This window comes from Phocoena sinus, chromosome 9 (genome assembly GCF_008692025.1).
Source record: "Phocoena sinus isolate mPhoSin1 chromosome 9, mPhoSin1.pri, whole genome shotgun sequence".
In the NCBI taxonomy this organism is placed as follows: Eukaryota; Metazoa; Chordata; class Mammalia; order Artiodactyla; family Phocoenidae; genus Phocoena; species Phocoena sinus.
In genome coordinates, this window is record NC_045771.1 from 90537649 (window position 1) to 90560100 (window position 22452).

At 39.4% G+C, this 22452-nt stretch overlaps 1 protein-coding gene across 4 annotated transcripts in view; it reads left to right on the plus strand.

Moving 5' to 3' along the window:
* The first annotated feature begins 4591 nt into the window (after nt 1-4591).
* HBP1 (HMG-box transcription factor 1) overlaps nt 4592-22452 on the plus strand; it is a 33533-nt gene continuing 15672 nt past the window's right edge. Inside the window, exons 1-5 of one of the 4 annotated variants that reach the window (XM_032642664.1) lie at nt 6919-6952; nt 14806-15014; nt 16233-16416; nt 18551-18779; nt 21835-21973. In XM_032642664.1, coding sequence (XP_032498555.1) covers nt 16248-16416; nt 18551-18779; nt 21835-21973 — 537 coding nt within the window. In that variant the 5' untranslated portion in view covers nt 6919-6952; nt 14806-15014; nt 16233-16247. Of the gene's footprint in view, nt 6953-11769; nt 11986-14805; nt 15015-16232; nt 16417-18550; nt 18780-21834; nt 21974-22452 lie in introns of those variants that run through there. The other 3 variants (XM_032642663.1, XM_032642662.1, XM_032642665.1) reach the window with 3 other exon arrangements.

The window sequence follows — 22452 nt, forward strand, 5'->3', positions numbered from 1 at the left end:
TTTTAGTGCTTTTCTATGTATGGGGGGATGCAAGAGTCTGGGCTCATTGAAATTATTCCTCTGATATATATCTTAATTATCTAGGGCCAGTATCCTGTTTTTCTCCATCCTGAATTCCCCTTAGGGCGCACTGGTATGGATGGCACCGTGGCTACTGGCTTGAAGGCAGACAACATTCTTTGTTTACTGAAATGGTAGGTAATGTTTTTTTGTCCACACTCATATTCTCTTAATGATGTTTGAGCCTAGTATATAGAGAAATGTGTACAAAGTTTCCAAGGAAAACTATTTGACCAACAGATCTGGGTCTTCCTGTCCCTTTTTTATGCTCTATGTTTGCAAATTTAAAGTTGCCTAGGAAATCCTGAAGAAGCGTGTAACTTATATAAGGGAAGATGTGATGGTGGATGATACGGAGGTAATTGTCTCCACCTTAAAAATGAAAGGCCACCTGTCAGGTGTTGTTCCCAGATTCTGATTTAACCACAGCTGGGTCTTGCTGTTTTCCAAAAAGATTAAAACGTCACTGCAAAATGTAATATGTGAAATGTTGTTAGTACCAATTATAACTGAGTCTTTAAAGTAGATGCATTTATTACTCTAAATTGTGCAACAAGCAGGACCTGTGGGGTACACAGCAAAAGGCTTTCCTGTCCCGTTTCTTGTTTGTAGGAAAAGGCTTCAGCCTCCTAGACTTTCCCTGAGTTCCAGAGGGCAGATTCAATGTTACTAATTAGGGAAGTGAGGGAATGGGAAGAAAGGAAAAGCAGTAAAGAAACAACAGTGCAGAGAAGGGGCAGGGTCGTGGTTCCTCTTGAAGAGATACACATAACAATCTGGTACATCTCTGAGTTCTTCTACAGGAACTAAGGTCCCCAAGCAGGTGGAGGATGGTAACTTCAGGCTGAGCTCAAGACTCCTGAAGCCCTGACCTATTACCTCACCACCAACCAATCAGAAGAAAGTCACACCCTGTGCCCTCACCTCAAATTTTGACTTTAAAAACTCTTCCCTGAAACCCAGCGGGGAGTTTGGTTTTTTTTTTTTTTTATTTAACACGAGCCCCCCATTCTCTTTGCTTGGCCTGCAGTAAACCTTTTTCTGCTCCAAACTCCGATATGTTTGGCCTCAATGTACATCAGGCACTTGGCTTCGGTCACAATTGGAAAAACAAAAATGGCCTTTTTTCCAAGCAGAAGGTTAAGAGTGAGCTGGAAATGGTCTCTGAAAGGACAAAAGCAGCCTTGATGCTTGACTGTAACAACCCAGAAGTGAAACCCTCTATGTTTTCTATTTCACATAAAAAAATCTTACAAAGTAGAACCCTTGAGTGAGTTTATGAGCAGTAAATATGCCCAGGCAAAATCTCAGATAGAGTTGCTTCTAACTGCTGATTTTCCATCTCTGCCTTAAAACCTACCACAGTCCCTGCTGAGGAACAAGAGAGTGAGCCATGTATCACTAGAACTGCACTGCATCTTTTAGGCCGAAAGCTGACATTTAATACAAGTGGAACTCTCTTTACAAAATGACTGTATTCTTGAAATGTATATGAATGACATTTTTTAAAGCCAAATAATATCTTAATTATCTTAGGAGAGGTGTTCCCTGTAAAGACATCTTTGGCAAATCTTTTAATTGCCCTTTAAAGCTGAACTGAAATTTTATCTTCCATATTTTTATTACTGTAGCACACATTTTGATATGCTTTGTAACTTGAAGGAGTTGGCGTGTATTAATGAGACAAATACTGTCTGCCTTTGTGTGATTGGCACCGTGAGGGAATCAAAATGAATTATAAGATAGTGCTTAAATGCATAAGAAGATGAGATCTGTTCTCAAAAAATAGTGATGAATCTACACAGCAAGTGACACATAAAGCACATGGAAGCTTTTTAACGGGGTCAACATTCAAAACAACATATAACCTACAGCATAACATATGACACACTATATACTAATAAGAAAATTCATGCTGCTTATTTTCTCCTTTTATTCACCTGTTCAGCAGGTATCTATGCCTGGACAAAACGATGCATACAATATGGACCAGACAGAAAGACGCATAAGAAATATGGAAGGATGAAATAATGTGAATTTGCGGGGAGCTAAATGTAAGCAAAAATGTTGTGTAGCACATTTAAATATATATTACTCCTATGATCTTAATTGCTTTTTATCAGAGTTGTCTCTAAAATGAGCTACATCTTACTGGCAACTAAAAGAAAATATCAATACATAGAGAAAGGCCTAGGATACCAAACAGACATAAAAGAAAATGTGTGGAAGTTTGTGTTAAACATTTCAGATACAGGAATGATCTATTCTAGAAAATTTGCAATGAAAGACGTGAGAACTGTCCTTTGAGCAGATGAAAACCGTTACATTTCTGCTTCTTGATTTTATAAAGTGGAAGTGGGATTAAATAGAATTGTTGCAGGACTTCCCTGGTGGTCCAGTGGTTAAGACTTCGCCTTCCAATGCAGGGAGTGCGGGTTCAATCCCTGGTTGGGGAGCTAAGATCCCACATACCTCTTGGCCAATAAACCAAAACATTAAAAAAAAAAAAAAAAAATATATATATATATATATATATATATATATAGTAACAAATCCAATAAAGACTTTAAAAATGGTCCACATCAAAAAAAATTTTTTAAATAGAATTGTTGCCTTCTCTAATACATTTTCAGTAATACTAAATTGCACAACTTACAAAAACTTTCTGAGGGCTGAGGACACCCACGTTTATTTCTCTAGACTTGGCTGTCCTAAACGCCAGACAAATACGTTCAGCTGCTTACAGGAACTGGGTACAAAAATTTCCTGCCTGCACAGGGAGCTCATCATCTGAACTTGACCCCATCCTTTCCCCTTCTCCCAGTGTCCATCTCTGGTTTTTCCAACATTCCCTATCTCTGTCAACAGCATTGACAATAGCACTGACGCACCACAGGTATCCCAGCCAGAAATCCTACCTATCTCAGAAACCCAACAATTCTTCTTCTTAAATTTTTTATTGCGGTAACATTGGTTTATAACATTATATGTTTCATATGTACAACATATTTCTACTTCGGAATACACTACAGCGTGCTCACCACCAAAAATTTAGTTTCCATCTGTCACCATACAGTTGATCCGCTTAACCCATTTTTCCCTCCCCCCACTGCGCCCCTTTCCCTCTAGTAACCACTACTCTGTTCTCTGTATCTGTGTGTTCCAACAATCCTTGATTCTTCCTCCTAGTGGTGATTGCGTTATGTCACCCACATATCAACCACTGAAGAAAGGTCTTGCTTTATGGTCATGTGAGGAAAATCTAAACTTTTAATTGCATCAAAAATTACAAACACAAAAGACATACTTCTCAGTCCTGAAAGGGCCTTCATCATTTAATTCCCAGGCAATTCCTTACAATTTGAGTTTACCTGAGTACTTTGAACTAAGATAATTATAAAATTAGCTCATTTTATAAAGTATACTAAGATATATGGAAGGATATTTGTATAAGAGTTTAAATAATCTGCCAAGAAAGATACTACCTGAAAAGTTTGGGCACTTAACTATTTTAGTCCATCTATGTGCTCCATTTTCTAATTTGAGTACTTGATTACCTTTTAACATTTTGAAGAGCGATTTTTTTTTTTTTTTTGGCCGCACCGAGAGGCTTGGGGAAGAGGGAGGGGCATGGAGTGCGGGGTAGTGGAAAGCGCAGAGACCTAACCACTGCGCAACCAGGGTATTCCCCCAACAGCAATATTTTAAATATTTAAGCGCAGTGCCATGTGCTTTTTCTCCTACCTTTCTTAGTCCAGCACAGTAGTCATTGGTGTACCAAATGTGGTGGAATCCAGGGAAATACATTGTTTAATTTCACCCCTAAGTAGGATTTATCTAGTTATTTTTTTAACTAACAAACTAGAACTTGATGTTTCTTTATAAAGACAGAAGTATTTTACAAACTGCTGAAAAGACATTTGGATGTTAGTAGACAACTTCTTGACCTATCTGGGCATAGTTTATGTGTAACGTGTGTGTGTATATCATAGCTAACCAAAAGTAGGTGCTATTTAAAGAAACTAATTTTTTAATGTCAGTTTTATCATGGAAGTATCTTATGAACAGATGTTCTTTATATATATATAAAGATTTTATATCCATTATATAAAATATAAACCTCATTTTATATTTTATTATATATAAATAATATATTAGTGATAAAAAATTCTTTATATCTGTTTTAGTGAAAGAGTAGAATTTACATATGTAAAGATTTCTAAAGAGATCTTACTGGTTTTGTACTTTGATCTTTGTTCTGGCTTAGGAGTCGGTTGGTTTTGTTAGCCATCCAAGAATGAATGATGATGTTCCTGTTAAATATACATAAGGTACTAATCTAGGCATTTAGTTTCCCAGGAGAGTCAGAAGACAGGACTAATTGTCCACTTAGAGGTATAGAGATTCTAACACTGACATTTAATCAGTTGTGACTGAACTATGAGAATTTTACTCTTCGATTTAATGACTTGGACAAAAACGAGAGTATGTGAAAATATTTTATATCTTTGTATCCTTATCAACTAGCACAGTGGTCAACCAATAGTAGGCACGGAATAAATATTTTTGAATGAATGGATAGAAAAACCTTTACAGGGCTATTAAAAGATAATCATTTCTAATAATGTACAACAGCTTGATCTGTAGGTGAAGTTATTCTTGCCATCTTCTGTAGGTGAAGTTATTCTTCACGTCATCCCATTTATTCCACAAATAAAAATATCTCCACTAAGGCTTTTAGTAAACGCTTTCAATTAAAAAACCTTTTATAAGTTAAGGTTCAGCCAAAAGTAGATCTCATGGTTTATACAGTGAAGGGGAGAAAGGAGTGGCACCAGCTCTTGAGAGTTCATTTTTCAGGGAGGGAAAGCTTTTTAGTTTCCTGGAGGGAGTTACTCATAAATAGCTCAGATTTTAGTTTTCAGTAATCAGGTGAATTCCATGGATTTTTCTTTCTGTCAAGAAATTAAACACTGGAGTTCATATTTTCAATTTTTCAATTCTGGGGCACAATGACCCTCCACTGTTAAAAAAAAAGGAAGAAAATAAAAATACACAGAATAGCAGGGCCACATTCGAGTCCCGGGGTCACTCCATTAATCTCTGAATGATTGTAAATACAAATCTTGTCCTTTTTACTCAGGGAAAAATTTAGGCATTTTATTGGTCCTCTGAATTACAAAAAAATGTTTGATTACTATTTGTGAATACAGAAAGTGAATCTTTGATCACATGGTAGGGAGGACTATTCCATAATTTCCATTTAAGGATTCGAACAGGGAATCCCTAACAGAATTTGGAAACTTATTGCAATATGGGAAAGTTATTTTGGATTTCCAGATTTGTTATGTGGGTTTCAGATAGATTTAAAAATTCACGAAATGTAGGGGGTTTAAAGGAATAACCAGCTAGGATTTAAGGCTCCTTTCCAAAAGTTTGACTTTATAGATTTCTCACTAATATGTTTCCTGCCCTTAATTTTAAACATACATATAGTGATCTAAAGATATAAAACCTAAAGCATAGCTTAAATGGTTAAACACTAAAGCTTCAAAGGAAAAAAGGTGAATAATGCCTTTGTAATGGGAATGGTAAAAACATCAATTATAGACTAGGGACTGGACAGCCTTATTTAAAGTGAAGGTAACTATAAAGCCAGAGAAGCCATCCTCCTCGGGTGAGTCAGAGCATTAGTAACTTGAGGAACTCCTAGTGAAAACGAAGCGGGAAGACATTCTTCTTTCATCAATGGGAAGACCTCTGGAGAGAAAAACTGGTTAACAAAAACTCACCAGAGAAATTCAGATATCAATTCACAAATTAAATCAGTTTAAGTCACACATTATACCCCTCTGATTACCTTAAACAACGAGCAAGCTGGTCAATATGGAAAACATCGCTTTGACTTCCCTTAATTCCAAAGTCAGTAGTAATCGCCCCTCGCCCCTCCCGTCCCGAGCTTTGTAAATTCTCCAGACCCCGAGCTTCTCTCTCACAGCTCATCCCCAAGCCTCTCGGTGCCTGGCACGTAGACGCCATTCAAAAAATCTCGGGTGAACTGAACAGAGTTGGCAGAGAAATCTCAAGCTGCTGTCCCGGGAGGGGCGAGGCCAGGCTCAGGATAAAATAATGCTAAGTCTTCCCACTGGAGCCCAGCACCACCTTTATTATCCCCACTATGCCTGGGGCCGTGATTTGTGGGTGACTGGGTCCCCCAAGAGGCAGCGCTGCTTCCGCTTGTGCAGTCATCTCCTTCCCCTCGCACTAAAACAATACCTTGGCCTCCTGCCAAACTTTGAGCAGCGAGCGACTCTGGCTGTTTATGGCCCGGAATGGGTGCTGCGAGAGGTTTGGGGCGGCTCTCAAGTGCTACCAGAGGAAGAGAAAAGGCCAAAGCTCTAAAACACTCACTTCCTTCTCCCCCTCCCTTTTGTCCCAGACACCAAAACAAACGAGCTGATACACGTGTCCCTATGACTCTTGTTTACTATCAAGCCTGTACTGTGCACGCGCTTCTGGGATATGTAGTCCAATCGGTTCCTCCGACGCGCAGTTCCTAAGAGGAACGCAGCTAGGCCGAGACTACGAACCCACAATCCATTTCGCGGGCAAAGTTTGGCTCGGGTCCCGGCAGTCTCGGCAGCAATCCAATCCGAAGCGCTCACCCTAGTGATTGACACGCCATCTTCTCCACTAAACACAACACAAAAGTCAATACAAGCCCGCCCCCCGAGACGGAACACGGTATCACCCAATGGGAAAGGGGAAGAATCGAATGGCAGTTCCACAGACCAATAAGAGGGCGAAGGAGCTGGGAGGAGGCTCAACCTCCGGGGGTTTGAGGGGAGGGGGAAGACGAAGCTTGAAAGACTTGGTAATGGCGACGGGTTTGGTAAGTAGGAAAGTTTCGGTTGAGGACTAAGAGTGGCGGCGGGAGCATTAACGTGCGCCGGGGAAGCCGGCGTCAGTCGGAGAGGGGTACACGAGTTGCTGGTGGTGTTGTCGCGGCCAGGGCGGCCCGCGCCGGGGCTGCCCGCACTCCGCGACGGGTTTGTTGTCTTTCTGTTCGGGAAGGGGTGGGGGTGGGGAAGGGAGGGGCAGGATCCCGAAGGTATCGGGCGGCCGGGCGAGCTCGGGTCGGCGCTCCTCTTCCTCACGGCGGGGGCAGTTAACCGTCCGATATCTGCCCGAGGCGAACCCACCGGACCGGCGCTTCCCGCAAGCTCACCTGGGCTTCGCGGCGGCGCGGCCCGTGGGGGTCTCGGGGCGGGGGCTGGGAGGCGTAGGCGAGGACGGTGCTCCGGGCAGGGTGGCGCGGTGGGTGGCCGAGCCGGGTGCGGAGATGGGGCGGGCCTGGGCGGGGGAAGGGGGCTGACGCGGCGCCGGGGCTGCCCCGGAAAGTTTGACTTCAACTCCTCGCGAGTAGGCGGAGGGTCGGAGGTTGGCCCGGGGTGGGCGGCCGGCCGCGGGTGGGGGACTGCCGTGAGGCGCCGCCTCTTTAGGGGCCGAGAGGGGCTCGGGTCGAGCTGGGAAGCTCGCGGAGCCGCTGGGCCCTGGGGCTCATTGTTACGCAGTTCGAATGAATGGGCTCCTTGGCGCCTGCGCGGTGGGGCTGAGCTGAGGGGAAAAACAAGCCTGGAGTCCAGGCTGCGGTCACATGATGGGGGGAGGGGAGGGGAACGCGATGAATGGCGAAAGAGGGTGGGGGATGGACTTGGCGTGAACCGGGAGGCACTGCCTCTGTGTGACCGAGAGCGAGGCTTGGCAGGCGATTCCAGTCTCCGCCTTCCAACCTATACTGCTGCCCCAGGCAGATTAAAACAAAACAAATAATCCCGGCGAAATCGACAGTCGGGGCCCGGTTTTTGTAGCTTCTTCTAACGCTACACGCAGTCTAGGGGATTTCACTTTCCGCGGTGCGTTCTACACCATCTAGAGTTCATTCTTTAGGAGTTTTCAGCAAGAATCTTTTGTAAAAGGAGCTGTGGCTGCAGGGAGATACTCAGACTCTTTAGCTCTGGGAGCCAGTGATGCTAAGAAGGGAGGAGGGTAAAAGGGAGTTGTGTATATACTACAAAGTGTTGGCGTCCTACCAACAATTTAGACTAAGTGCTTTACATTTATTTCCCTCTAACTAGCAATAACAGGTGATTCCCAGCAGTGGTCTTGAAATTAAAGTTACCTTTTGAGAATTAAAATAATTTTAACATTTGTAAATACTTTTCTATTGTTTAACTATTGATAATGATCTACATTTGTGATGTACTTCTAGTTCTTTCCGTCGTTCCTTTTTGTTATTGTTTTTGATATTTTCTGCTTTAGCTTGCTAACGAGAGTGTTAGGGTCAACTGTTGAGTTTCCATGATTAAACTACTTAGTTCTTGCTGAGCAGGTAATTATTGACAAAGTTTTAAGGAAATTTGAATTATATTCAAAGAATTAAATACACTCATTAAGTTTTTGAGCTACTTTATACATTTGAGGAAGCCGTTTAGCCACTTTATAGCAAAGTACTTTAAAACAATAGTTTTTGTTTATTCTAACTTGACTAATATATTATTTATAGAATGAAATTTTGATTTCACTTTCTAGTTTCCATTTTATTTAATTTCATAAGCCCCATTACCTTTTTCAGCCTGGAAAACTCTTCCCCCTTGTTCACTTCTCAAACTTCTACTGCATATGTTATTTTAAAAGTTACCCTCTCCCGGGATTTCCCAAGATTTCCCATGTTTCACAGTGCTTGCTTCTCAGACTTCAAACATGGTACTGTCGCTTTAAGAGTTGTCTCCTCCACTGTATTTTAATTTCTTTGGACGTTTTCCTCACTATCCAAATGCTCCGTGATGAAGGCTAACGGGCTTTATGAATGAATAAACTGCTAGACCTTGAAGGCCCTTGAGGGAGAATTGCTAGCTGGTCTGCTGTATTTGTTTGAAATGAAAATATTAGTACTTTTTCTGCCATAAATTATGATAAGTTAGTACCATGTTAATGAGACAATGCCAGGTATTTTACATGTATTATCTTTTGAGTATGAAGGCGAACTTTTATCTAGAATGAGAAAATAAATCACAACAAATTTTTTTAAGCTGACAAATACGTTTGTATATCAAAAAATTGAGGAAAAGTGATATTCTTTATTAACAATGATATTCTTGTATATTCTTGTTTATGCCTGACCCATCAGTAATAGTCATATACCTTCATATTTTGATCTGCATTTACTTTGGTATTTCATATCATAGTTTACACTGTCATTTTCTGTAGACAAAATAGAAAAATAATTTTCTTCTATAATATAGTTGATTAAATTTTTAGAAGTTATTGGTAGTAGTTTAGAAAAGCTTCTTCCACAAGTTGTTATACGTAATGTGAAATTTTTTACAGTTACAATCAAGTTTGGGAAAATAAATTTCTTTCATGTAAGAATTCTTTCATATATGATTTAAAGGTTTTTTCATACAGTGACTCATCTTAAGTACTATGTGAATTGACAGTACTCTTTTTAACAGGTTTGTGGATAGCTTGTAGTGGTGTGTTAGGGGTTTGCTGTTATCTTCATCAATTTCAGTATTTTGTGTCAAGTCAGCACAAAATTAATAAGAGCTTATATAGACGTATTTGGCACTGGGCGACTGATTGGTAGGAGAATGCTTTGGAACCAGGTAAGGGTGTGTGATGTAGTGTCTTATATACTTCCAATAACTATGAAAGGTAGACAGGCGCTGGTCCCATTTAGAAAGAAGAAAACTGAGGCATAGAAGTTAAACTGTTCAGAGTCATATAGATGGTAAGTGATGCTCTACAGTAATATATTTTATGGAAAGAATACCACCCACTGTTGGGGTGTGGATTTTTTTTTTTTTTTTTTACCTCAGCACTGTGGCAAACTAGAGTTGTAGAAACATTTCTCTGAAATCTTTTGTTTGAAGTTTCATTGAAAATATTCTAAAAGAACTACATTAAGGCTTCAACTGCTTTTGGTGTAGAAAGTTATGTTTAATATAGTTTGTAATGGAGGCTTATTTTAGCTTGGAATTATGTAATCCATTTTAAATACCACTTCAATTCCTCATGTTAGAGTTATAAAGTAATTGCAAATTACTGTCTCTTCACCTTCTCCCCACAAACAGTTTGAGCTTGATATAGAAGTTCTTCAGGATTAAGGGAGGGCATGTAGAAGATCCTTTCCTTGATGTCCATAATGAGGATGGAAAGATAAGGAGTCAGGGAAGAATTGGCACTTGAACGTAGTTGAAATTAGGTGTCTAACTTACGTTGGTCTATCCCTTTTGTCCTTTTTCTCAGTTTCTTTTTTTTTTTTTGAAGAGAAAATGGTCCCATGCAGTCATTAGAGCCCTGTTTTTCTCATCCAGAATATTATTATTATATATATATTTTTTCTTGGCTGTGCTGCATGGCATGCGGGATCTTAGTTCCCTGACCCAGGTATCAAACCCGTGCCCCCTGCCGTGGGAGGGCAGAATCTTAACCACTGGACCTCCAGGGAAGTGCTTCCTCATCCAGAGTAATACTTTGTTCAGAGCTGTTTTGAAGTTTATACAAAGTTAAGTGAAGTATGTGGAAATGCTTGGCACATAGTAGATAGACATTTAGTAAAACCTAATTTCCTTCTTTTTCATTCAGTGAGACTTGGCTATTTTTAGGCATCTCTTCCTCTCCTTTTCCTAAGATTTTGTGGATATTTACTTCTGAAAGTTTGCAAAACAAATGCAGTAGGGCCTTCTCATCCCCACTCAATAAAATAAAAATTTGTAATATTGAACATGACATTTCAAAGTACAACTGCTGGAGAATTTTACTCTTCCTTTTTGAGAATTCACAGATCTAGTGAAGAGTTGACGTGTACGGAGTTAACTAAACACAAGATGAGCTATGTCCAATCCTGTAATACCAGAGTGGTATACAAAAGCATGAATGAACAATAGTGTTAGCTCTACCAGGAGAAATTTGAAAGAGGAGCTTGTTTATCATAATGAATATCTAAATTGGTGTATGTGGGGAGTTATTTTTGAGTACGGACTCTTCTGGTGTTCCTTTACGGTATCAGAGGCCTTGTTTCCCCTCAATACTATAGTTTGACAGAAAACTGAGAGACAAAAAGCTTACCTTTGTCTATGGGCTTGAATTTTGGTTTCATGTATTTTATTTAATTCTCACAATAGCCCTGTGAGATAAGTAGAGGCACCTTGAGATTAAGCGACCTGCCCCAGGTTACCTGGCTAGCAGGTGAACTTCAAGTCTGTTGACTTGAAGTCTAGGCTCCCGTTTACTGTACAGGAGGTTTACAGAAGGAGAACTTCCACTATCTCAAGACCAGACTTTTGATAGTCTTGAGCAATGAGAGGTGAAAACACATAGAACTCAAGTTCAACAAATATTTATTTGGTCCCTTTTGGTTTTTTTTTTTGCGGTACGCGGGCCTCTCACTGCTGTGGCCTCTCCCGTTGTGGAGCACAGGCTCCGGATGCGCAGGCTCAGCGGCCATGGCTCACGGGCCCACCCGCTCCGCGGCATGTGGGATCCTCCCAGACCGGGGCACGAACCCGCGTCCCCTGAATGGGCAGGCGGACTCCCAACCACTGTGCCACCAGGGAAGCCCTATTTGGTCCCTTTTGTTACTTGCTTTGAAACTAAAATGTTTTTTTCCAACTTCATTTAAAGAGTATTGTGATGAGATGTTGGTAGCTTACTAAGACAGAGTGCTGAAGAAATGCTAGAAGTTGCAAGGAGATATGAGTGCAGAGTGAATGGTGACCGGGCACCCGGGACCTGCTGAGGCGGAGAGCGAACCTATCTGGGAAGAATGAGAAAACGAAAGGGCTCTGCAGAGGGAGGGGGAGGACACCACAAACGAACTGCAGCTCTGCTTCCTACCCGTAAGGAGAGCTCTGAGGACAGGTATACATGAATATCGCAACTCTGAATTTCATAATAAAGGGGAAAAGTGAGAAATTTTTCAAGTTTAAAATTGCAACTTGGGCTGACTTAGGCCGATCACATCTGTATATGAGGCATGTACAGATGTTGATACGGAGTTTGAGTCACTAAGTCAGGATGATGAATTGTGTTCTCCGTACTTAAGATGTTGAAAAGTTTTCTATGGGAAGGGTTAAAATCTGCCATCTAAACTTAATATTGATTGTTCCAAGAACTTACACAGAATAACTAGTTTCTCTCATGTTTGGGGCATTACTAAACAAGGAGTCTGCACTGATACTACCAGTTACCGTTTCTTTCATGAGGACTTTCTGGCCACAAGGCAGGGCATGCAGGATCTTCCTGTTGACGGGCCCCCTGCAGTGGAAGCTCAGAGTCTTAACCACTGGACCACCAGGGAAGTCCCTCATGAGAACTCTCAAAGGAGGCTGGGAGCGAGTGGCACAGACAGAAATTGGGAATGTGAATATACTCTACTCTTAATACACTCTCCCTTAAATATTTGTTATAGATGTTCCTGCATACTCATACCGTGTTTCAGTATGGTTTTTTAAATAGACTCAAAAAAATGTTTAAAATGTGGTTCTGATCATGTTAGACCTCTGTTCAAAAGTATGCAGTGGTTCCCATTGTCTGCTAGTTGCTAATAATAATACTGGCCAGTCTACATTGAGAATTTGCTCTGTTAGGCACTACTGTAAGCTTTTGACATTTATGAGTTCACTGAGTTTTTACAACAACCTATACAGATGCTTTTATTATTTACATTTTACAAACAAGTCATAAAGATTTTAAATAAATTGTCCAGGGCACATAGCTGGCAAGTTAGCAAATATACTATGAACTCAGGAGCCTACTGTCAAAGTCCTTACTTATCCTTGTCTACAAAAAACAAACCAACTAACCAGTTTTCCTAAATTAGGATTGAAAATTCTGATCCCAGTCTACCTTTCCAGCCTTAGTATTGATGGATGACCGGGAGACACAAAAGGCCATCCTGCCTTCTGGCTTCTATGTTCTTCTGATTTCATCCAGTCCTTTGCTAACTGTGTGAGTTTGCTCGTGTGAGTTTCTCATTGGGAGCCTCCCATCCTTTTTTACCCATTCATAGCCAAGCCCTGGCTTTGTAGAACTATGGTCATTTGCTTATATCGTTCCACTAAAGTGAAGATTCCTTGAGATTCATGATCAGCTGTTCATCGATGCACCTAGTATAGTGCCTTGTACATAATATGTATTAAATAAATGAATATATATACACACATATATTTACATAAAAAGGAATGTGGCAGTCATTTTTAGCCTGCTGGTTCTCACAACACACCAGGGGTTCTTTTGAAAGAAAACAAGTAAAAACCAGTGCGCCAGGGTTGTACCCCAGACCAAATAAACCACTTGCTTCGGAAGGAAGGTGGGGCCTGGGCATCATTGGTTTGAAGCAGACATGGTTCTGTGTGCCACTAGGGTCGAGAATCTCAGATCAAGCTAAGTTTGCTTGGCTTTTGCAACGAGAAGGTGGAGGCTCAGAATCAGGATTTGGCTACTTACGCTTGAGAAGTCGATTTGTGTTACCATATCTCTTGTAGCCACCAATTTTGTAGGAAATTATTTTGTTATACCCTAGCAGATTTGCTGTAACTATATCATAAGACTGTGATTAATCACTACATAGTAGCTTGTCCCTACTGGAAAAGCGTTCATTTGTTGGGAATGCTTCAAACATCTTTTAGATAAACTGTTATTTGCTTAAAGTAGTGGTATGATCTGTGACTTTTTATTGAGATGTGTTGGATAACTTGTCAGATTTCCCAGGGAGGAAATTACCGAAGCTGAATAGCTAGTTGTCTGGTCTGTTGTTAACTGTTTTCAATAACTATCCTGTTTAGAACATGAAGTGCCCATAGTATGCATAATATTGCCCTATGTCAGTCTAGGGATAAAAAACTTTTTTTTAAAGTCATTTTACATTTTTTTTTTTTTTTTTACTCTGTTTCATTTCATCCTCACAACTGCTCTAGGAAGAAAAGAACAGGAGTCATTAGCCCTGTTTTCAGATGGAGATATTGAAGCTCAGTCACTTTAGTTCATAGATTTAGTAAGTGATTAAGCTGGTATCAAACCTGTTTCCTTCCACCTACCCCAGTTCCCTTTTCACTACTCCATACTACATCTCACCGTCGGTATTGTGTAAGGCTCTAAGTGCCCAAGAAATGGGTAATATTTGAGGATACAGGCAGAAAGCATCTGAAATAAAATATTAGAAATAAAGTAAGGCAGTGGTCAGTTTGGCTGTATGTGTCAAAAGCCTTAAGAAGATGTTTAATTGCCATCCGACTACTAATCTGTCTCTGGGAATCTAAAATAACCAGATATAAGCAAATACTTAAAAAAAAAGAATGTAAATTCACTGTTATTTAGAAGATTGGAAAAACTGGGAATATGTTTAGCAGTAGGAGGGATAAATAAATTTTGGTACATCCTGATGATGTATATTATTTAACTATTTAAAATAGATCTTTGAAAAATTAATGACATAGGAAAGTGCTTATGAACTTATGTTAAGGAAAAGGTCTCAACTATTAATATATATAATATGAAGTATGAAGAAAAATAAATGATTTTATTTAGGTAAAACGTAGGTCTGTGCATGAAAAAGAGATTGGATTGTAAGATAGTACATCAAAATGTCACAGTATCTAACTCGGGTTGGTGGGATTAGAAATAATTATTATAGGGGCTCTCCCGGTGGCACAGTGGTTAAGAATCTACCTGCCAATGCAGGGGACACGGGTTCGAGCCCTGGTCCGGGAAGATCCCACATACCACAGAGCAGCTAAGTCCGTGAGCCACAACTACCGAAGCCTGCGTGCCTAGAGCCCGTGCTCTGCAGCAAGAGAAGCCACCGCAATGAGAAGCCCGCTCGCCGCAACTAGAGAAAGCCCATGCTCAGCAACGAAGACCCAACGCGGCCATAAATAAATAAATAATAAGTAAATTTTTTAAAAGAGAGATAATTATTATATTTTATTTTTTAAGAAAAGCTGTTTTCATTTTTTCCACAGTGGTCATATATTTTATAGTCAGGATAACATTTCATGATTTAAAAGTTCATTGGAAAAGCCTTTGTAGAAAAAAATCTGTCAGTGTTTGTTGGTGATTATGACATGGCTTAGAAAGCTCTGGTATAAATGTCTTTTCACTGCATTTTTTGATCAGCCTGGGCTAGGGTACCTGACTTTTATGGTACTTTTTTTTTTTGGTCACACCACGGGATCTTAGTTTCCTGACCAGGGATCGAACTCGGGCCTCAGCTAACCCCGGTAGTAGTTAGCGCCATATCCAAACCACTTGACTGCCAGGGAGTTCCTGACTTTTGTTGCTTTTAAGAGCAGTATATTCTGTTTTATTTTGAGAAAAAAAACACTATATGTTAGAATTTTTTGTGTATTTCATATTAACTCATTAGAACTTCTAAAAAATGAGATTTGGAGTGGTGAGAAATCAGGAAATCTTGCTGCTTCTGTCACCCATGTTAAATAACAAATTTGATCATCGTCCAAAGGCAAGAGTGTAAAAGGTATAACCACATTTTATATTATTAATCTTTGTAAAAATTGTAGCCTATTCAGAAGGTCAGGTATCTTTTTAGTATGGTTAGGTCCCAAATTCTCATTAAGAAAACATTTTTATTTTTATAAGAAGTATAGTATATGGCCATTTTAAGAAACTCTTTTCTATTTTATTTTTTTGTCTGTTTTGTTTTTTGTGTTTTGTTTTGGCCCTGCCACACGGCTTGAGGGATTTTAGTTCCCTGGCCAGGGATCGAACCCGCGACCGCTGCAGTGGAAGTCCGGAGTCTTAACCACTGGACTGCCGGGGAAGTCCCAAGAAACTTTTAAAAATATTCGTTAGAGACTGTAATTTTAAGTTCGTTAAACTTGTTCACTTTCAGAAGATGAGAAAACAAAGTAATGAACACAGTTGATAAATACTAGAGAAATTAAAATAGAATCTTCCAAAAAACGTGCAAAATAGAATAGACCTTCAGTCATCCATGTCTAAAGGTTTTGAGGGGGATACAGATAGCAATGTGTGATTAAAGATACAACATTGTGATGTCTCTGATTGACTTTATACTTACATTATTTTATACTTACATTATTTCCAAATCACATGACTTGACATTTTTTTCTTATATTATTTTTAAGTCGGAGCACCATAACATGGTGTGGGAAGTGAAGACAAATCAGGTGCCTAATGCAGTACAGAAACTCCTGCTAGTAATGGACAAGAGAGCTTCAGGAATGAATGACTCATTGGAGTTGCTGCAGTGTAATGAAAATTTGCCATCCTCACCTGGATACAACTCTTGTGATGAGCACATGGAGCTTGGTAAACAAAATGAAGTTCTTAGGAATCTCACTGAGATTCAGATTAATTTTCATGTTTAGCTAGCTTTTCCACCTACCTTGAACTGATAAAAAGTATGTCAAGTTTTTGTACATCAGAAGTTTTCAGTGTTCTCTTATTATTGCTTGTGAAGTATTACTTAAAACCAGCCTAACTTGGGGCTATTTATGGTTATCATAGAGACTCATTTACAAATTTTCAAACTAAACTGCCTTTGTGGATAAAGATGAGCCTTTGAACACCTTATGAAAACCTTACTGTGTGACTTTTCAAAAGATGTTACTTTTGAAATATCCATGTGAGCTCAGCAAGTTATGCTGGCCACTATTCACACCTGGTTTGTTGGTATGATGGGGAAATTACAGTGGACCCTTGAAATTTGAGGATCTGACATTTGTGATTATCACTACTGCTGAGCTACTCCAAAGATACATGACCTGTAGAAGTGTGTAGGTTTGTTGAGGTATGACTTTGAATCGTATTGCTTTGCACTCGCTGTTGGAGACAGTGAACTGGTGAAGAGTGATCTTGGCTTGCTGCCACCTTTTCATCTTGGCTTTGTTCCCATTTAATATGCATTTCTCTCTGATGTTCCCAAAAACCTGAGATGTGAATGTCCTCATTTTATAAATGATGAAGTAGAGGAGGTTATATGCTGGAGTCTTCTTTGGGAATTTGGAGATCTTAAAGGTCTTGGGACATAACCTGTTTGAATGCTAAGAGATTGCTGGGCCTGAATATTCATTGAGGAGTGGTTACTATTGAGCAAGAAGCCCCAGTTCAATCAGGTAGTTGATTCCTCCACTGTCACATTTTAGGTTTCAGGAGGAAATCAGGAACCTAGGGCTCAGGGGGTCAAAAACTTGTACCACCCCTCATGACTTCAGTTTAAAAGTAGTTTCTGTAACTTGAAAGACAGAAATGAACCCTTTACAGTAAATAAAGATAGTCAAAGAACAGTGTTGGCAGTGAGGGAAGGGAAATGGCTCCACCACCATGAGAATTACAGAGTGGAATTGTCTTAAGTTGGTGTGATATTTTAGCTGCTGTGTGAAGGGGGGGATACCTTCTAGTCACTTTTATGAATAGGTGTCTTCAATCAGTACTTGTAAGACATTTCTGTTTTAGTGAGCTATTCTGGGATATTCCCCTGAATAGGAATTAGGAGTATGTACTTTTATAGTGACAGTTTAGGAGAACTGTCAAGACTGGAAGAGTTTTTTTGACATATATTGAAGAGACCCAGTGGATCTGTAGAGTTTGTAGGTATGTGTTTCAAAGAGGGTTGTTTTGGTGGTGGTTTTTCTTTTTTAAGGCCTGCAAGATGCTTTTACTCCCCTCCTTTCTTTTTCTTTAATTTTTAATTCAATTTTTTAGAATTCAGTCTATCTTACAGTGTTCATAGCCTTGGCATGTACATGAGTGGTCCTTGGGTACTATTTCTAGTTTTCTTTCTTGGGTAGCTGAGAGTCTGTCATGAACTACCTTTCGGGAACACACTTTCTGGAAAAAAATAAGTAATAAATATTACTGAGTTCAGACTTTCTCGTTAAAAAGAAATAATTTAGCGTAGATAAAGTCTAACAAGTAGTACCTGAAAATATATAATATGATCTAGGTTTCATCTTTGAAAATTGTTTTCATTTATTGCAGTAATCTTGTTGAACAGGTTCAAGTGTGTGAACAATAAGTACATCTGTGTACCCATAAAACGCCTTTTTCCTCTAACATGTTAACATAAAAATGTCTCAGTGGTATATGGATTATTCCCAGGTGAGCTATAAAAAACTGGGGGAAAAAGTCAGAAAACACAAACAGAACAGTTGGTGAACAGTTGTGGTAGTTACATGGTTTGAGTAGTGAAGTCATTAATCCATTTACATTTGCTAGGTTTACTTTTCTGTCAGACTCTGTTGGCCCTTAAATGTATAAGATGTCAGGTTTTTTTTTTTTCAGTTGAAACTTGTTTTCTTTCAAGAAAACATTTAGAATTTACACGTTTCCTCTCACAAAATTAATTAGCTAAATTTGAGGACCTCTCTTCCAGGTGTGATTGTAGAATTGTTCCCTGTATTAGTAATTTCCTTCTTATGATTTCGAGTGTGCTTATTTGCAGATGATCTTCCTGAACTTCAGGCTGTTCAGAGTGATCCTACTCAATCTGCCATTTACCAGCTAAGTTCAGATGTGTCACATCAAGAATATCCAAGACCATCTTGGAACCAAAATACCTCAGAAATACCAGAAAACACTTACCGTGAAAATGAGGTGGATTGGCTAACAGAATTAGCAAATATCGCCACCAGTCCACAAAGTCCACTTATGCAGTGCTCATTTTACAACAGGTGGGAACATTGGCTGTATTTTAATTGAAAACTTTTATCATGACAAAATGCTTTTTATTTCTAGAGTTAAAAGTAATCTTGACCATCTCATGAGTGGTTTACCAAAGTCATTAGAATTACGCTCTTTGTCTTAAAATAATCAAAGAGCTGTTTCACCCAATGTCATGGTTTCATATTTTGAGAATTAGATAAAAGTGATAAGAGAACAGCAGAGTCAAAAATATTTGTAAATGGTTTAAAGTCATCAAAAAAATACATCAGACCAAGAATACTTTTATTATATATTTCTACTTAGATGAAAATTATATATGTCTAAGGAATCATAATTAAAATAGACATATTTTAGGGCTTCCCTGGTGGCGCAGTGGTTGAGAGTCCGCCTGCCGATGCAGGGGACGTGGGTTCGTGCCCCGGTCCGGGAAGATCCCACATGCCACGGAGCGGCTGGACCCGTGAGCCATGGCCGCTGAGCCTGCGCGTCCGGAGCCTGTGCTCCGCAATGGGAGAGGCCACAACAGTGAGAGGCCCGCGTACCACAAAAAAAAAAAAAGAAAAAGAAAAAAAAAAAATAGACATATTTTAAACTTTTATCAACCTTGAGTTTGGTTCCTTTTGGTCTAGGTTTATTTTTTTCCACAGTGTATGTGGCCTTATGTTATTTATATGTTTGCTAATATTAAAATGTTGAACTTACAAAAGTAGACTCCCATTGGTAGAAACCACTGTTTCATATAACCAGACCAGAGTTTAAGAAAATGAATTAATGGTGCTATGAAATTATGGAAGCTTCCAACTAATATTCCTAGAGATACCTAAATAGATAATATTTTATTAATTATCCCCCAAATTATAAAATTGGCTATGTAAAAAGACATAGATAAATATGATAGTTTGTAGGGAAGAGAAATACCCAGGTTTGCACTCATGTGAGTGGGTAGACCAGAGTCCATAATAGGTGATGTAGGAATAACTGAATTTTGGTAGTGTTCCTAAGTTAGTATAGTTCTTTGCTAAAGAATAAACTTGTTAGGTGTGAAGCCCAGCAGGTTACGCTGTTTTTCTTCTATTCAGCAAGGTCGTTGGTTTTGATTAGAGCAAATTCAATTTAATTAACTTCAGTTTAATCCATGAAGAGTTCCACAAGAATGAAAAGTTGCCTTTCAAAGTATTACTTCCTTTATTGTCCCAGTTTTCATTGTAATCTTAATAGTCAAAAAGTGAAAAATTGCTTTACAATTAAAAAAAAAAAAAACCTGATTTTACTATTGGACTTTCTTTTTTCCCCGATTTTAGTTTAGAGATAGTACTTTTCATTTTTCACAGTAAGCTCATGAGGATTAATAATTTAGTTATGGGAAGTTGAGTAAAACCCTCAGAGAAAATTAATGTAAAAAAAAAAAAACAAGTAAAGGAGTAGCTCCCTAAAGATGTAGATTACTCTCTGCGGCATTTTCTATGCTTCCCTTCTCCCTAGGGAACAAGAGCAAGAGTCACGCTCTGCCGTCTTGCCTGCCTTCTGACAGTCAGTGCTGTTCTCGTGACTTCTTGTAGAGTGTTAAACTGTGTTAGTTATTGAACTTGGGATGTCTGAAGTTGTAACTGTACAGTACCAAGGGCTTGAGGACAGGTAAAGTTTGTGTTATCCCTGCATAGATAGAGGGATAAAGAGACCATGGTGTTACTGATTCAGGCACATGCAGCATATTAATTTTTACAGAACATTTAGGCCATATACATTTTAGAACATTACATTGTTATTTGTCTTTTAAATGGTTAAACAGTAGAACTGATAAACCCATTTTCTTTTACTAGTCACGAAGGCAGGAATGAGTTTAAGGAATTTTTAGCAGTTTGGCCATCCTCTTACACTTCATAAAGATGTAAATGTGTAATAGAAGGAAGAAATTGGGCAAAGATGAAATATTATTTGCATTTTGAAATCCAAAGTTGATTGGAGAGTAAGCTAAAATGAATGGAAATTTGAGGGCTTTTTACTTAAGAAGTGTTATGAACGTGAAAGCAACGTACAGTTTTATATATGGATCCTCGTTTAAAAATTGATTCCTGCGAAGGTATAATAAAAAATGTTAAGTTTAAAAAAATGAGGGCTAATCAGATTTCTCAGAGAATAAGGGAAGAATTGGAAAGTAAGATGTCCCTCCTCTTTTTAGAAAGAGGATTAGTACAGATACGTGTAAATATTTTTCTGTTAAGGACCAAATCCTTAGTTGGCATCTCAGAATTGTCCTGATTTGGGACAATTCAAATTTACTTCTTAGACCCTGAAATTTTCCTTTCTGCTGCTTTCCAGACTCCTGAGTCAGTATTCCTTACTGGTCGTCCTTTATGGGCTTGCTGCTAACTGTTACCCCTCTTATATGTTTGTGGGGGAAGGATCTTAGTGTGTTCTGGGGAGCCCCGTGTACTCTGAAGGGAGCACTGCCTGGTAAAGAGACTTTTGACAGGAAAGCGGGGCAAGAGGTAACTTACTTTTTTAAGGTGATCCTGGTGCAGAAGTAGCTGGCTTTATGTGTAGATGCTTTGCAAATAGGCTGTTTTCTACTATAATAAGTTTAAACATTTTAGCTTCAGGTAGTTCACTGTATCTGCCCAGTGATACAGGCGGTTGGTAGATAAAGAGTTCCGTGTTGGTCACGTTGAGCTTGGAGGGCCGAGATTTGGTGACCACATCACAGTAGGAGAGAGAAAGGGATCGGGAGCCCTGCATAAGGGGGTATCATCCTTCATGAATGAAACTGCACACTTGTATGTGCTTAGTGATATAAAAATGAGTGAATGAGTAAATGAAACAGTAGTTTGGAATTTAAAGTATATTATCTAATCTGAAAAAAACAGTGTTTAAAATGTGTGAAGAGGGTTTGGGTAAGATGTTAAGGGACGACATACTGTAGACGAAACCCTGATGTCTTTATTAGTGTTTCCCATAGGTGTCTTATATGTAATAACATTGGTGTTATGAATATGAAGTTCACCAAAAGGAAAGCTTTACTTTAAGGACCTTTGCTTTGTGGTTAAAACAGTTTCTTTATTTTAGATCATCTCCTGTACACATCATAGCTACTAGCAAAAGTTTACATTCCTATGCGCGCCCTCCACCGGTGTCCTCTTCTAAGGGCGGGCCAGCCTTCGCTCATCACCACTGGAAGGAGCAAACACCAGTCAGACATGAAAGGGTAAGTTTATTCATGAGGTTAAACTTCATGAAATCTGTACAGCAGCTGAAAAACATGAACTTTCCCTCTCTAAGCAGTTCTTCTGAAGCACATGCAGATGGGAAATAGTCTCTCTCGCTGTTCTCCTGCTGATCTGGATTCAGTTATATGTACAGCTCTATTAACTGTTAGGAAAGTTTGTTACCAGTGGGAACATGCATTTAACTAAAACTTCCCAGAACTTCAGTTTTCGAAGGTGATTTTTCTCCCTAAGTTTAGAATGATTAAGTTATCCATTAATAAGAAAGTCTTGGGACTTCCTTGGCTATCCAGTGGTTAAGACTGTGCTCCCAATGCAGGAAGCCTGGGGTCGATCTCTGGTCGGGGAGCTAGATCCGGCATGCCACAGCTAAGACCCGGCATAGCTAGCCAGCTAGCTAGGTAGCTAGGTAGGTAGGTAGATAGGTAGGTAGCTAGGTAGATAGATAGGTAGATAGATA